This window comes from Malurus melanocephalus, unplaced genomic scaffold, assembly GCF_030028575.1.
Source record: "Malurus melanocephalus ecotype Western Australia unplaced genomic scaffold, MMel_1.1 scaffold_249, whole genome shotgun sequence".
Classification (NCBI taxonomy): Eukaryota; Metazoa; Chordata; class Aves; order Passeriformes; family Maluridae; genus Malurus; species Malurus melanocephalus.
The window spans coordinates 1,005,994-1,019,504 of record NW_026623481.1 but is presented as its reverse complement, the minus strand read 5'-3'; the positions used below and the strand labels follow the sequence as shown (position 1 = coordinate 1,019,504).

Sequence of the window (13,511 nt, the reverse complement as noted above, 5' to 3'; positions counted from 1 at the left end):
TATTCCAAAGTGAAGAGAATGCAGAAAATCAGTGTTAGCCTCTGACGYTTAGCAGCCTCGGATGTGCAGCTGGAAGAGAGAAAATAGCCCTTCCTTTAATAAAACGTGCCTTGGGGGCATCTGAGGGCTTTCTCTTCTTTTTAAAATCATGACCATTTTTTGCACTGTAAACGTGATGTTCCTTAAGAGCCCTACAAATGCCCTTATGGCCTTGTGTGTGGTGGGGAGATAGCCCTGATTAACCTATTAGTCTGAAGAATTGGATCCATCCCAGATGGAGCTCACTCCAAAGGACAGTTTGGGTGTTGGTGGYCAGAGGTGGGAATGGTCTTGGGATCTCCATCCCTCAGAGCAATTAGAACCCCTAGAACATCACCACAGGAGGGGCTCAGGGGGGTGTCACTAAAACCATGGTGAGGTGCACTGGCATTTTTTTGGGCATCAATCCTACTTCTGTCTGCATCCCACCCCACCTCTCCCCTACCTCATCCCATCACCTCTTCTCGCTTCCATTCAATGCCATCCCACCTCTCTCCTACCTCATCCCTCCTCACTTCCATCCCATTCTATCCCATCCTAGCCCACACCACCTCTGCCCTACCTTACCCTATCCCACCCATCCCACCTCTACTCCCTCTCATTCCAACCCATCCTGCACGTCCCTACCCCATTCCACCCCACCTCTGCCACCTCTCCTTGCTCCCATCCCACATCTCCCTACTCCATCCCACCCCACCTCACCCTCAGGGTGGGGGCATCGACACCTTGAGGGAGAGAAGCTKTGCCACGAAAACACGAAACACCGCCCGCTTCCTACCGGTCCGTGTGCTGGGGTGTCATGAGCTCCTGCTCCGGCTCACCTGTGTCCCCACACTGCCCTGTGCCWCTCACCTGTCCCCTGTCCCCTTCCCCACCTGTCCCTTGTCCTCGCTCATCCCTTGTCCCCACATGTCCTCTGTGCGGCTCACCTGTTCCAATTCCTATCCCCGTCCATCCCCCGTCCCCTCTCACCTGTCCCCTTTCCCCTTCCCCACCTGTCCCTTGTCCTCGCTCATCCCTTGTCCCCACATGTCCCCTGTGCGGCTCACCTGTTCCAATTCCTATCCCCGTCCATCCCCCGTCCCCTCTCACCTGTCCCCTGTCCCCTCACGGCCCCGCCGGTCACCGATTCCCGGCGCGTCGCCGTGGGAGCTGGGGGCGTGGCCAGGGGTGTGGGAGGCGGGACCAGCGCCTTTCTCGTGTTCTTATTGGTGGATCCCTCTGCCCGTTTAGGAGCGGGCGTTGCTGATTGGTTCGCCCGTCCTCCACCTTGGCGGGCGCGGCGCGGGCGGGCGCGGGGCGCTCTGAGGGAGCGGAGGGTTCGGAGTGCGGCGGACTCCGGGCGGACGAGGGAAGGGCGAGCGATCCGCAGGTAAGGGCACGGCCGCCACTCCAGGGGCTCCTTCCCCGCCGGGGCCGCAGCGCTGTCCCGCAGACCTGGGTTATGCAACCGCCCCGCGGTCCTGCCCCGGCGCCGCGCTGCCCTCGGGGCTGCTTCCACCCGCGGCTCTTGGAGCGCGGGGGATGCGCGGCGAGCCCGCGGCCGCCCCTCGGGAGGGATCGGTGCTGGTGTGTCCGCAAGTGGGAGGCGGAGGAGCTCGTGAGGAGGGGATGGGGGCGTGGGAAGGGGGTTTGCGGCCGTGCCGAGAGCGTTGGCAGCAGGTCGGGGTCGCAGCGATGCGGACCCGGACCGGGCGCTCGGGCAGCTCCGGGCTGGAGTGCGCCGGGAGCCCTAAAAGTGAGATTCTTCATGGGCTACTCTAAACTTGGCTGCGGTATCCGAGAGGGAATGGCTTTGAAGTGAAGGAAGGTTGGTTTAGATTAGGTATTAGGAATAAGTTTYTTACTGTGAGGCTRCTGAGGCACTGACACAGGTTTCCCAGAGAAGCTGTGGCTGCCCCATCCCTGAAATTGTTCAAAACCACCTTGGATGGGGCTTGGAGCWACCTGGCRTAGTGAAAGGTGTCACTGCYGTGGCAGGGAGTTGRAACAAGATGGTCTTTWTTGTGCCTTCCAATCCAAACCACTTTGTGATTCGGTGATCCCAAGCCAATATCATTTAATGGTTATATAACAGGTAGCTCTCCAAATTTGCTGGTTTGGCTTTTTTTTTTYCCATCACCTCTCCTAGAATCTTTTGTACCTCTTTAAAATATTGTGGTCCTCTACTTCTTGAGTTTGGAGTTTTATGAGGATTCCTAAAAGAAAAATGTATGCTACGTTTATGTAGCTGAAAACAACCATACAAATGAGAATGGTAGTTTAATCAGGGGTTATGCTTTACACCAGTGTCTGTCAGGCTTTCAAGTTTTACCATTGGAAGTGGTTTGGTCTTTGTTTAGCTAGTTAGAATGGCTGCTCTGTAGAAAAGGAAAACTCAAAAGGAAAACTCCTTTTTCCATGAAAAAAACATGATTAGTGTAAAGAAACTGCYGAATTTATTCTTGCAGTGAAACTAAATTATGTGGTTGTAGATCACCCCTGAACAGATGGAAGTCTGAATACTGTGAGAATATAAAACAATTCCAAAAACTGCAAACACATCTAGTAAACAAGGAGAGAAGAAGATTTTCTGTAGATGAACTTCTCTGTTACTAGTAATTGGTACCTTTAACAGCAGGACCTGTCCTATTCTCCTTAAACTTCCAAGTTGTCAGCTGTGTGATCTAGTTTGTCTGTCCTCTTCCAAGTATTGTAGTTTGTATTCAGATTCAGCAGCTTGGTTTGTCGTTGTTTCTGTTGAAAATGTTTGTCATTGCATCGGTGTCCTTATTTTTTTTTTATTTGTAAATTACTTGAATGTGCCAGCAGGAGATCCTTTTAGAGCAGGAAACTTCAAAATTTTATTCTAAGTCATCACTGGGTCCCAAATATCTTCTAGGAGTTAAGCCCTGTGAATGGTTCCTATTGCAGGTAGTTCTGGGTAAGATTTGGAGCACAGTTCTGAATTTCAGGTTACAAGCTGGAGGGCTGCTAATCGAGTGTTCCACTGACCCCTGCGTGAGGTGACAGCTCTGGCTGAAGGCCAGTGACGCTCTAATGCTGTGTGCCCCTTACAAAACGGGCTTGCTTTAAATAGATTAGCATAGAGGCCAAGTGAAGGTAATCAGAAGGCTTGTTCTGTCTTCTTTGTGTTTGGAGAGGTTTTTTTTTTTTGTTCTTTGAATACCTTAATGTTGCCACGGTAACTGTGGTACCCGACTGATGGAAGCTCAGCTTCTTGACCTTAAGAACATCACAGGGAATCTTCACACCTGGCATTGGTTGCTCCAAAGTATCACTTTCCTATTGTGGAATGGGATTGGAATTTTGACTTGGTTGGGTTAACCGGTGCCTCCTGGATCATTTTCTCCAGGGCTGGAGACGCAGATGCTCACCAAGGCAATGGCAGACAAGTCCCTCTGTAGTCTCAGGATACATCCCTGGYGTGGGAGGCACAGCTGAACCTTCAGTGTGATGTGCATGTCTTGGRCTGCTTGAGCTGACCAGTCCTGCTTTAGAGGAATAAAACTGAATAGTCCCTTTGGATGTTAAAAGCTTCCAAAAATAGTTCCAAAGTCTCAGCTAAATTTAATGCGGCTAGAATGTCAGTGGAAAGGATTAGAACATTTGGGATTTGCACCAGTTAGCATTTAGAAAAAAAAAATTAAAATCCTCTTCCTCATATCTGCCACTTTTGTAAGAGGAAAAGGGGAGATTGGCRCTATTTTTGTGTGGTGCTAAAGAAACTGGAGCTCAAATGTGAGGGGACTTCCCTGTATTGGAAATTTTGATTCCTGTAAGGGGAATTTGCCCTGGTGGGAGATCAGAGGTGAAGGCTGTGGGAGGGGGTCACTATAGTCCATGTTGCTTTTGAGGCTGCAAAGGTTCATTAATCCTGTCATGTGAGGTCCAGTTCTGCTCTTTCTAATTAAGTAAAAAGCCTCTATTTAAGTCCATAGGAGCTTTGCAGTGAAGAATTAGCACCATTAAAAATAATGCTCATCTCCAGTGTTCATTGTGCAGAGTGGAATGAAATTTCAGTAAGTTACTCTGTGACCTTCCCTGYTACGCTTGAGCCTTCTGACAGAGCCTTCAGTGTGGGGCCAGGTGGCTTCTGCAGGAGATGCAGCCCTAGGCTGATACCACTGAAACGGGTGACTCTGCTATTGTAAARCCAGTGATTATTTTAAATAAAAAATTATTCTTTCAGTAAAATCTTATTCACTGGGTTTGACTACTCCCTTCCTGCCCTTCCCCTGCTTTTGAATTATGCTAAAAATTGCTTTTTGGAGGCTTATTTTTTTTTTTAGTAGGAGCCAAGATGGAAGCCCTACACTTTTCCTGGACCCTTCTAGAAAAGCAACTGCAGCTTTTCTTCCTTTGTTTTTTTTTTTGTTTTTTTTTTTTCTCCAAATTTTCTTAATTCCTGCAGATTATGGTTTCCAGGTTTGTACTCAGGACTCAATAATACTTCTAGTTTATAGTGATTATATTTAAAGCTTCTATTTGTAACGTTTTGTTTGCTTTATTCTATTTTTAGTCATATTGTTTGTCATGGCAAGCAGTGTTTAATAAAAAAAAAGTAAAGTTTCCTAGTGATTTCAAGAGATATGTGTCTGTTTCTTGATGTCCCTCAGGGATTCTTTTAAAAAACTCTAAAGACAGGAAAGTTCACCAAGGAAATGCCTTATTAGTTTGCATAAAACCAGTGGATAAATCTATAAATGCTCAGTGGTGTATAAGGCATAGGTCCRTTCAGACACTTCATATACTCAAATTGTCTTCATTCAATAACATTTCTACTGAAGGCTTTGGCTCTGCAGGGATCTAACTTCATGAGATGATGCACATCTTTGCCCTTTCAGTACAACACTAAATACGTGMTTTTTCAAAGAGAATCTTCAGTGAGCTACTGCTGTTTTCCAGTGAATATAATTTTCTGCTGGCCTCTGTTAATTTTAATTAGAAGTGTACTGTGTCTAAAAATAGTAGGAGAACGAACACAGAGCTCCTGCTTGGAATCTCTACAGAGCTTTTGGTCACAKCATCTCTGGTGCTGAACACTGACAYGACCTGATCTGTTCCAGTGAGAAGGGTGTTTGGCATGAGTTTGGAGCTATCCCAAATTAGAAACCTTTGCACACCTGAACCATGGGAGGAGAAATTTGAAATAACTCACATCAGTGTGAARTGATGTGTAGGGTCTGGGTGGGAAGTGGCTGCTGTGGTTTTCCSAGGGTTAAAAGTGCAGCACTCTCAGGGTTCTTGTTCTGCAGGATGTATTAAAGTTGAGGGTCCACAGTAAAAAGTCAGGATCCAAATCTTACACCAAATTCAGAAATAAAACAGATAACATATGGGTGAACTTTAAATAAAGGGAATAAATGAATGTGGCAAGTGCTCAGCATTAGCTGGAGGTTACATGAGGTTGTTGGGTCAAGGTCTGATTCTACCTCAGTGTCTCAGACTTCTCAAGGAAACAGTCCTGCTACAGAGTTTGTTGGCATGGTCCCAATTAAGATTTTTGGATAATTTAGCATCAGTGTTGATGCTGGATGATGCCTGTATAACTATATAATTTTTATTTTTTTATTGTGATCACCACTTCTTYTGAAATTCTGTATGGTAACTTCTGGTATCTCAACTATTTGAAAAATCTCTTCATTTCGGAGGGGAGAAGCAAATGCATAGCTTGGTTTGAACTCATTGCATTTTAAAAGAAAGATAAGTACAATTTACTATTATGTGGGTGTCTGGGTTTTTTGGGGATTTTTTGGTGTTTTTTTTTTTTAATATAAAAAGGATCCTAAGAGGATGAAGTTAACTTTGTCAGAAGCTGTGGAAAGGAGCTTTAACATAAATAGGAATGTGATCCAGTGATAATATTATAGTTACATAAAAGATTACTTTTAATTTGGCTTATTTTATATGGAAATCCAGTTCATAGATTATGCATGACTTAGAGTTAATTGTTTTAAGGGATTTGAAATGTAAATTCTTTTGTTCTAAATTATTTCAATAATTGGAAAGAGGATTTTTTTTTTTTTTTGGTCAGAGGACTGTCTGAAGTTGCTAAGTAATTTCAAAGAAGCCACAAAACACAATCAGCAACAAGATACCTGAGCATTAAGGTTTGACAGACATAACAAAGGATATGTAGTTATGATTTTTGACGTGTATATAACTATATATATATAGATATGTAAATTATATATATATAGATATAGATATGTAAATTTGTGTGTGTAACATTATTCATAATATGGARAAAGGTAAGATTTCCATCTTATTCCTGAGGATAACTTCTGATTGAAGTCTGCTAACAAATGTTGATTTCAAGTATGTTTGTCCCCTCTGATTATCTTTAAGCTCAGGCTCATAGGCAGTTTCTTTCTCTTGGGGAAACATGAATGAATTTTATTCGTGAGATTTCTGTTTTAACTCTGTTGCTATGCTGTGTATAATGCAGTGCATGGCAAAGGAAAGTCTGTGAAACAATAATTATTCCATACAGGTGTTCTTAACAGTGCATGTTCCATCATAAATTGGGCAGAGGTTTTARGAATCAGGGTTTTTCAAGCTGACTTGTTATTGCAGGGAGCACTGATCAGAATTCTGGGTGTATCTTAAGATWGGAAGATACCTGTGCAGGCACAGAYATCTACCTGCAAATCTTGAAAAATAACTGGTCAAAAGGCCTGTGAGACAGTGACTTTCTTAAAAAGACTTGGCCAATATCCAAGTCCCACTGGGCAAAACCGGCTCAATAATTGGCTGCAAGAAAGTAACAAGCTTTTCCTGTTCAAGAGCTCTAGCASAGCAAAGCTACTGCCACGTGGTGTAAGTATTTATTAATTTCTAATCTTKGCTACTGCAGAGTATGTTCGTTTTGTTACTGGCTAAAACCCTGAGCTTAATGTTTGTAACTTAAAAAATCCTGTTCTGTTTTGTTGTTTGTCATAGTGGTTTTKCTGAATTCCTAACTTAAAAGCTTTCCTGTGTGGTACTTTATCATAAAATAGCTCTCCCAAGAGAGAAAAATAAACAACAGTTTAGTGAGAAAGCCTATAGACTTCCATGACTTCTTCAATAGATTGAGATTCTTTACTTCTCTGCACACACTATTAGCTTTGTTATGCCCTAGGAAAGGAGGTATGAAACTTGTTAGCTTTAACATTCATAATCCAAATTCCTACAGCTTTAGTGTGTCAGCTACTGTGACTCTCAGATGGTCAGAGTYGTCCCTGGCTGCAAGTTGTTTGCCTGTGAATGAAATTCTTCCCACAGACTGGCACAAGTCTGCTATGCCATATAAATTGTGTTTTGTAACACACTGGGCTTGAGGTTCATTTTCATAAACCTAATGACAGAGGCTAGACAYGATGACAAACATGCTTAGAGATGATTGTTTTTGGAGGAGATGATTTATTAATGCTTTTTGCTAGAGAAAATATTACCAGTTTCTGGCTGCTGTGAGGATTTCTTTATAGTATTTTGCAGCATATGTTTACCATGAAATGTGCAGTAATACAAAGCTTAAGTGAGTTGGTTCAAATACCAGAGGCAGTGTTGCTGTGATGGTGAACTCTACCACACTAATGTGCTGAACTTGTAGCCATCTCCTCTGCCATTTGTTCAGGCTTTCTCTTTCTAATTAGAATTTAATTTCGAAACTGAAATTAGTTGGAGGTGGTTGTGCTAATATTGGACTGAGCTGATGAAAGGAAAGWGTGTATTTGATAGCCTGAAAACCTGTCCTCAGGTTAACACAGTACTTTTGAGTATGACTTCAGCTTCTGTTCTTGAGAACTTCTGTCATTGGCCCTGAGACTCCAGCAATAACAGTTACTGATATTTCCATAACCTTATGTTATGGAATGATGTGCTCTGTCAYCAGCCAAATCTCATTTCAGAGCAGAGGTTATATGAAAGGCACAGCCATGGCAAATTAGCTCCATAATTTMGCTTTACTGAGATTAAGTGCAATAAGCCCATATGGTTTAATTTTGGACAGTAGCCCTATATAGTGTATTTGAGCTAATATTTACAGCTATTTATAGAGAATAGCAAGTATGCAAGAGAGCAAGGGCAGATCAGAACAGATGAGCATGCTGAGTTTATGTAACTCTAACTCCTTGTGTTATGAGGAGGAAAAGCAGCTAATGATTGCATATTGTTATTGAAAGGAATAAATGAAAGGGAAAAGATTATTATCCAGTAAAYCTCTAGTTAACGTACTGAGACTCCRTAGAAGTGATAGATGGATGGCTACTAAGGACTGCTAAATACCTGATTTTATACTAATTAACACGCTGATCATTAATTGGACCTTAACTTAGTCCCCTTGGCCGCCATAAAGCTTACTCCTGTAACAACAGTAGTGACATCATTTAATGTGTGGGCTCATTGTGTGTGCCCATCATTCTGTGTGCCTTAAATTTACCTCTCTATATTGATGTATTTGGGTCCAAAAGGCTCCAAAATCAGCAGGATGGTCCTAAAAGTGCTGAGAGTCATCTTGAGTCTGCTCTTCCCTTAACTTTATTTGCCTCCTAGTGTGATTAAGATGCAAAGAAATTGCTAATGGGCATGGAAAAMCAGTGTAAGTTGTGTACTTAAACTGTAGAAAAAAGTGGTTTTATTCTTCGTAGCAAAGATGTGTCTTGGTTGTACTGGTTTTTGATAATGCCATGTTCATGCTACTTTCCAAAAGGGTCTTTTGTTTGTTTTTTTTTCTTGATGCCTGATTTAAATTTCAAAGTTATTTTCGAAGTTGCTCTTACCCAGTGCATTGTGCTCCCTGAGCTGTCTGCAAACTCAGATGCACCAGTAGCCTTCCCAGTAAAAAACATGGTTCTCTTGAACCCAAATACAGCACAGTGCTTTCTCTTGGGGCAAGGGGTCCTTAAGTAATATGTCACTTCTGCTTGTGTTCAGAAGATTGTATAGATCTATTTAGACCTTTCCTGTGCTGATAAATGAASTTAAAGCCAAGTCCCTGTTTGAACCTTGGTGAAACTGGTCTTGGTGCCCTGTGTCAGAGCCCAGCTGTTGCCTTGAAATAGTGTGAAATTTCCTTTCCACAAACAGAGTTCCCAAAGTTAAGAATCTCAGGGTTAACTTGTGGATGTGGAATGTTTGGATATGTAGTGTAACTGTGTTATGTTATTTTCTCCATGCTGCCAGGGATGAGGGGAGATTCCTACTTCTTTGGAATGCGGGGCCTTGGCCACTATGGCTGCATCCCGGAGGATGGAGGACAGTTCCTACTCTACTCTATCAATGGAGACAACGGCCTAAAGAGATGTTTTGCAGAGGAAGATTTTCATGAAATAATTGATTTCAATGATCTCCCAAATTCTCTTTTCGCCTGTAACGTTCACCAGTCCGTGTTTGAGGATGAGGACAGTAAGGTACAGTGTCTGTTTCCATGTTTTCTGTGTAAGAGAAACCTACACYTTGCACCTGTTTATTGCAGTCAGTGAAACAGTTTAATCTGTCCTGTGCAAAGAAGCTCAATCACAAATAYAATTTCTTTCTAAGGTGAAGACAGTATTTTGCCTGACATTTATTTCAAGAGCTTAAAAGCCTTTTTGTCTAAGTTCGAAAAACGTTTTTCTTTTGTTGAGATTTGCAAAACACTGAAATGCAGGTTTCTGTCTTCATGGCAACCTTGGCTGCAGGGATGGTGGGGATGGCAAAGCCAAGCATGTGATGACTGCTCCCTCTTGCTGATCACAGACCACTGAGATGGGAGGCTGCCTTTCTGTATTTTCTCATGGAATAAAAGAATCTTTTGACTGGAAAAGACCTCTAAGATTAGTCCAGCCATTAACCCAGCACTAGTGTGTGCCAAGCCCGCCACTAAACCATGTCCCCAAGTGCCACATGTACACATCTTTTAAATCCCTCCAGGGCTGGTGACTCAACCCCTTCCTTGGGCAGCCTGGTCCAATGSTTGACAACCCTTTTGGTGGATAAATTTTTCMTAATGTCCAATCTGAACCACCCCTGGCATGCCTTGAGACCATTTCCTCATGTCTTATTGATTGCTAATTTGGAAAAAAGACCAGCACCTGCTTCACTCCAACCTCCTTTCGTGTATTTGTAGAGAAGAGAGATAAGGTCTGAAGTGTTTTATCGGTAAAACTGTGTTCTCACTATCCTTTGTTTCAGATTTCCTAGATAAAAATGACATGAGAAACTTCATGAAAATATTTTGAACTCTGCAACTGATCTAAAACAGAATGTTGAGAACAGCATGGTCTTAAGATAAAAAAATCAACTTTTTCAGGAAGCATTCAGTTCCTTTTTATTAGTCTAGGATTCTTTCTGAYTGAGACTTCAGGAATATAAAACTGATAGCTTGGGGCTTTATTGTCTGATGAAATGTGTCTGAGCTAATTGTTATAGGCACATCTGAAGCTTCTTGAGTGTCCTGTGCAGAATTTTCAATTCAGAAACAAGCTGGCAGTGGTACAGTGGGTTTTGGCTGAAACTGTCTGAGTATTCAGATAAAACTACAAWGTCACTGGGACCAGACTTGGCCAGAATGGACAAAGGATTTTTAGTGGGGGAATTACCAGATGAAAGAGAAACAAAACCGTATTTCTAAAGATACAGGCTTCCTGTTAAAGGTACTGAGTGGTRTCTGTTAAGGCTGCACGTGTGGAATTATTTGGATTTAGTTTTTAAGGCACCTTTGTCTTCTGTAATRATATCCTGTGTATGTTTGAGTAATATAGATTAATGCTGTGATACAGGCTTTAAAATGGGCATCGATATATTAAAAATCCTATGCTCTAAATTGTAATTTTCAAAAACAGTACCCTATTTTACTGAATAGGCCTTTTGCTAAAAAGCATCTTGCATTTATGTTCTGCCATTTTCCAGAATTTTCTCACCATCTGGTAATGAACTTGACTAAAGYTGAAGGGGTCTGAAAGTCCAGTTTTAAAGGAAGAAAACAGAAGCCCACCTAGAAGCAGAGAATCTTTCTTCACCCTTCAGAGATTCTATCCCCACTTGCTCCTGAGCTTTCCCTTTTGAGAGCTGTATTCTGGTATTTAGCTGATGGCTTAGTTAGAAGATGGAATGGGTGATTATGTAAGTATGTGGGATAGCAATCCCCAAAGACTTGCAGGACTTAAGGATGTGTCTTAAGAATAGCAGCTGGGTTGTGGAGGTGGATATTCTGTGCCACGTGCAGGTCTGTGAAGGCCCTGTCCGTGCTGGGGGTTGAACAGCTCTGTTTGCAGGTAAGTAGTTACTCCTGTAAGTCTATATTTAACAARATGGGATTACCTTCAGATTTCTCATTAAATCCAAGAACCTGGGGACTTGATTATGGTTTTTATTATTCCTGTAGAACATGTACTTGTGTTTCCAGTTGATTAATGCCCATAATCCTTTCTATTAATAACTGTTGCTGCAAGATAAGAGCACACATGAATTCAAAATAAAATGTTGTCAAGTTACTAAGCTAAATTTTAAAATCTCATATGATCACTATTTATAAATGCTTCTAACAATGATATCTTCAATTATATATTGATTCAAAGTATATGTAATGGTACATTAAATTTTAAAAATCTACRTAAAAACTATGGTAGTGGTTATATCTACAATTGTTTAATTGTATTTAATTGTTCATTCTATAGAAAGTACAGGTTTTTTAAATGTATCTTTGACTTTTATTCCTGACCTGCACTTTTAGGAGGAAAGTGAAGGTATGATTGGAATTTGCAAGTTAGGTGGTAAAGGAAGCCAGAGAAACCTGTTATTGAAGTGTCTGATTTGACTTGGTTTGGAAAGTTCTGAGGGACTTTAGCATGGAACAGCATTAATGTAAAGAATTTACACTCTCAGTTTTAAAGTTACATTACCTCAAGTGCCTAAGGGGCTGAAATGTCAAGCTCAAACTTTTAATACACAAATATCTAAACAATATACTCACTACACCCAGGTTTTAATTTGAAGACATTTAACTCCTTTGTATCAGATACAGGATAAATTCAAGATCGTACACGAGCAGGGACTAGCAGTGGCCTCTGACAGCACATACACCTGTGCTGGGGATAAGCTGATTTGGTTTGTCCTGAGTCCTGTGTCAGAAATACCCTTTCACCAGTGTTGTGKGTCTGCAATCCTTCTTAGAAGGGATTCTGTCTCCTGTCAAAAGCAATGATGGCACCTGTAGGGAGCCTGAGTTTGAACCTTCATTTTCTGAAGATGAGGAATTCTTGTAACTGAAGGCYGTGTCCTTTGCAAGCAAAGATACAGGCTTGTGTTATCTCCTGACTGGTACCCTGAGGTCTCACCATCCTGAGCCTGAGGAGGTGTGGACTCTGGGATCTGAAGATGAGTTTGCCATCAACCTTTGAGGAAGCTGCTCAGGGCTGAATGCCCTTAAATACTGAAGAAAAGGGGTATATGCATTAATGCTACCTTCATCTCATCTTGCTTCAGTAACAGAGCATCTGGTMAAAAAATGTTTCCCTACCTTCCAGGCCTGTGTTCTTGGAAAGAAACCTGTGCTTGGATCAGGAGAATGCCCCAGATAACTGGGTCGATAATTGTGGACATTTAAGGATTTGTGCAAGGTGATTTAGCAGCTTCAGGACCATAGCACCTTGCTACAGCTGAGGGAGGTGGCTTTGCTTATCTTCACTTCCATCATGGACAGTGTGGTCCTTCCCAGGAAAATGAAATTGTACCTTCTTTATAGTGTGCTAGAAAATACAGAGCTTTTTAGATCTTAAAATCCAGCAAAGGTGTGGAGAAGATTATCCAACAGGATAATCTGTTGTAAAGCTGGGATCACATTCGGTTGTGTCCCCGTGACTGTGCTGTGTTCTGATCATTCGTTTTGGCATAAAGCTGTTAATGGTAGGGGCAAATTAATTTGGTGTTTTGGAGTGTACAGCACTGACTTGGTTGGGCCATGGAAGTCTTTCTGTAAAGAATCTAAAAATGAAATTACTCCTCTACCCTGGGTTTTGTCACATCTCTTGGAAAAACTGATGAGACTATTTATGTGAGCAAGATAYGGCAAAATTGAGACTTATTTTTGGCTGGTAGTGTGACTGAATGGGAGGTGCTGCTCCTTTTAGCTTTCCTGATAAAGCAGCTGTGATGGTGAGCCAAAGGGCATGACTGATAACTCCTAAGGGTGGGTATGCGAGTGTTTCAGCAGTTAATTGCTACCCATAGCCCTTAAACTTTGGCCAGTAACCCTTTTGTTGTGCTTTTGTTAAGCATGTATCACTATTTTGTAAAACCARCCTTTCTGTTCTGTGACTCGAACTTCCTTCAGGCTGGGRCTGGTAAACACAATGTCAAAGTGAAGMATCTTTGTCTCTTAGGATGGTTTCTTCAGATGCTGTAGTGCCTCAGGAGATGCTTACACAAAGCTGTCATTATTAGAAAATGTTTYCATGGGGGAAGGATATGTTTTCTCAAGCTTTTTAGAGGTTGCATGCTCCTTTTTT

The 13,511-nt window shown here is 42.1% G+C and overlaps 1 protein-coding gene across 1 annotated transcript in view; it reads left to right on the top strand.

The window, feature by feature from the left end:
• The first annotated feature begins 1,347 nt into the window (after positions 1-1,347).
• Positions 1,348-13,511, top strand: part of RCAN2 (regulator of calcineurin 2) — a 78,247-nt gene continuing 66,083 nt past the window's right edge. The window contains exons 1-2 of the mRNA XM_057375445.1: positions 1,348-1,411; positions 9,208-9,434. Coding sequence (XP_057231428.1) covers positions 9,210-9,434 — 225 coding nt within the window. The 5' untranslated portion in view covers positions 1,348-1,411; positions 9,208-9,209. The remainder of the gene's footprint in view (positions 1,412-9,207; positions 9,435-13,511) is intronic.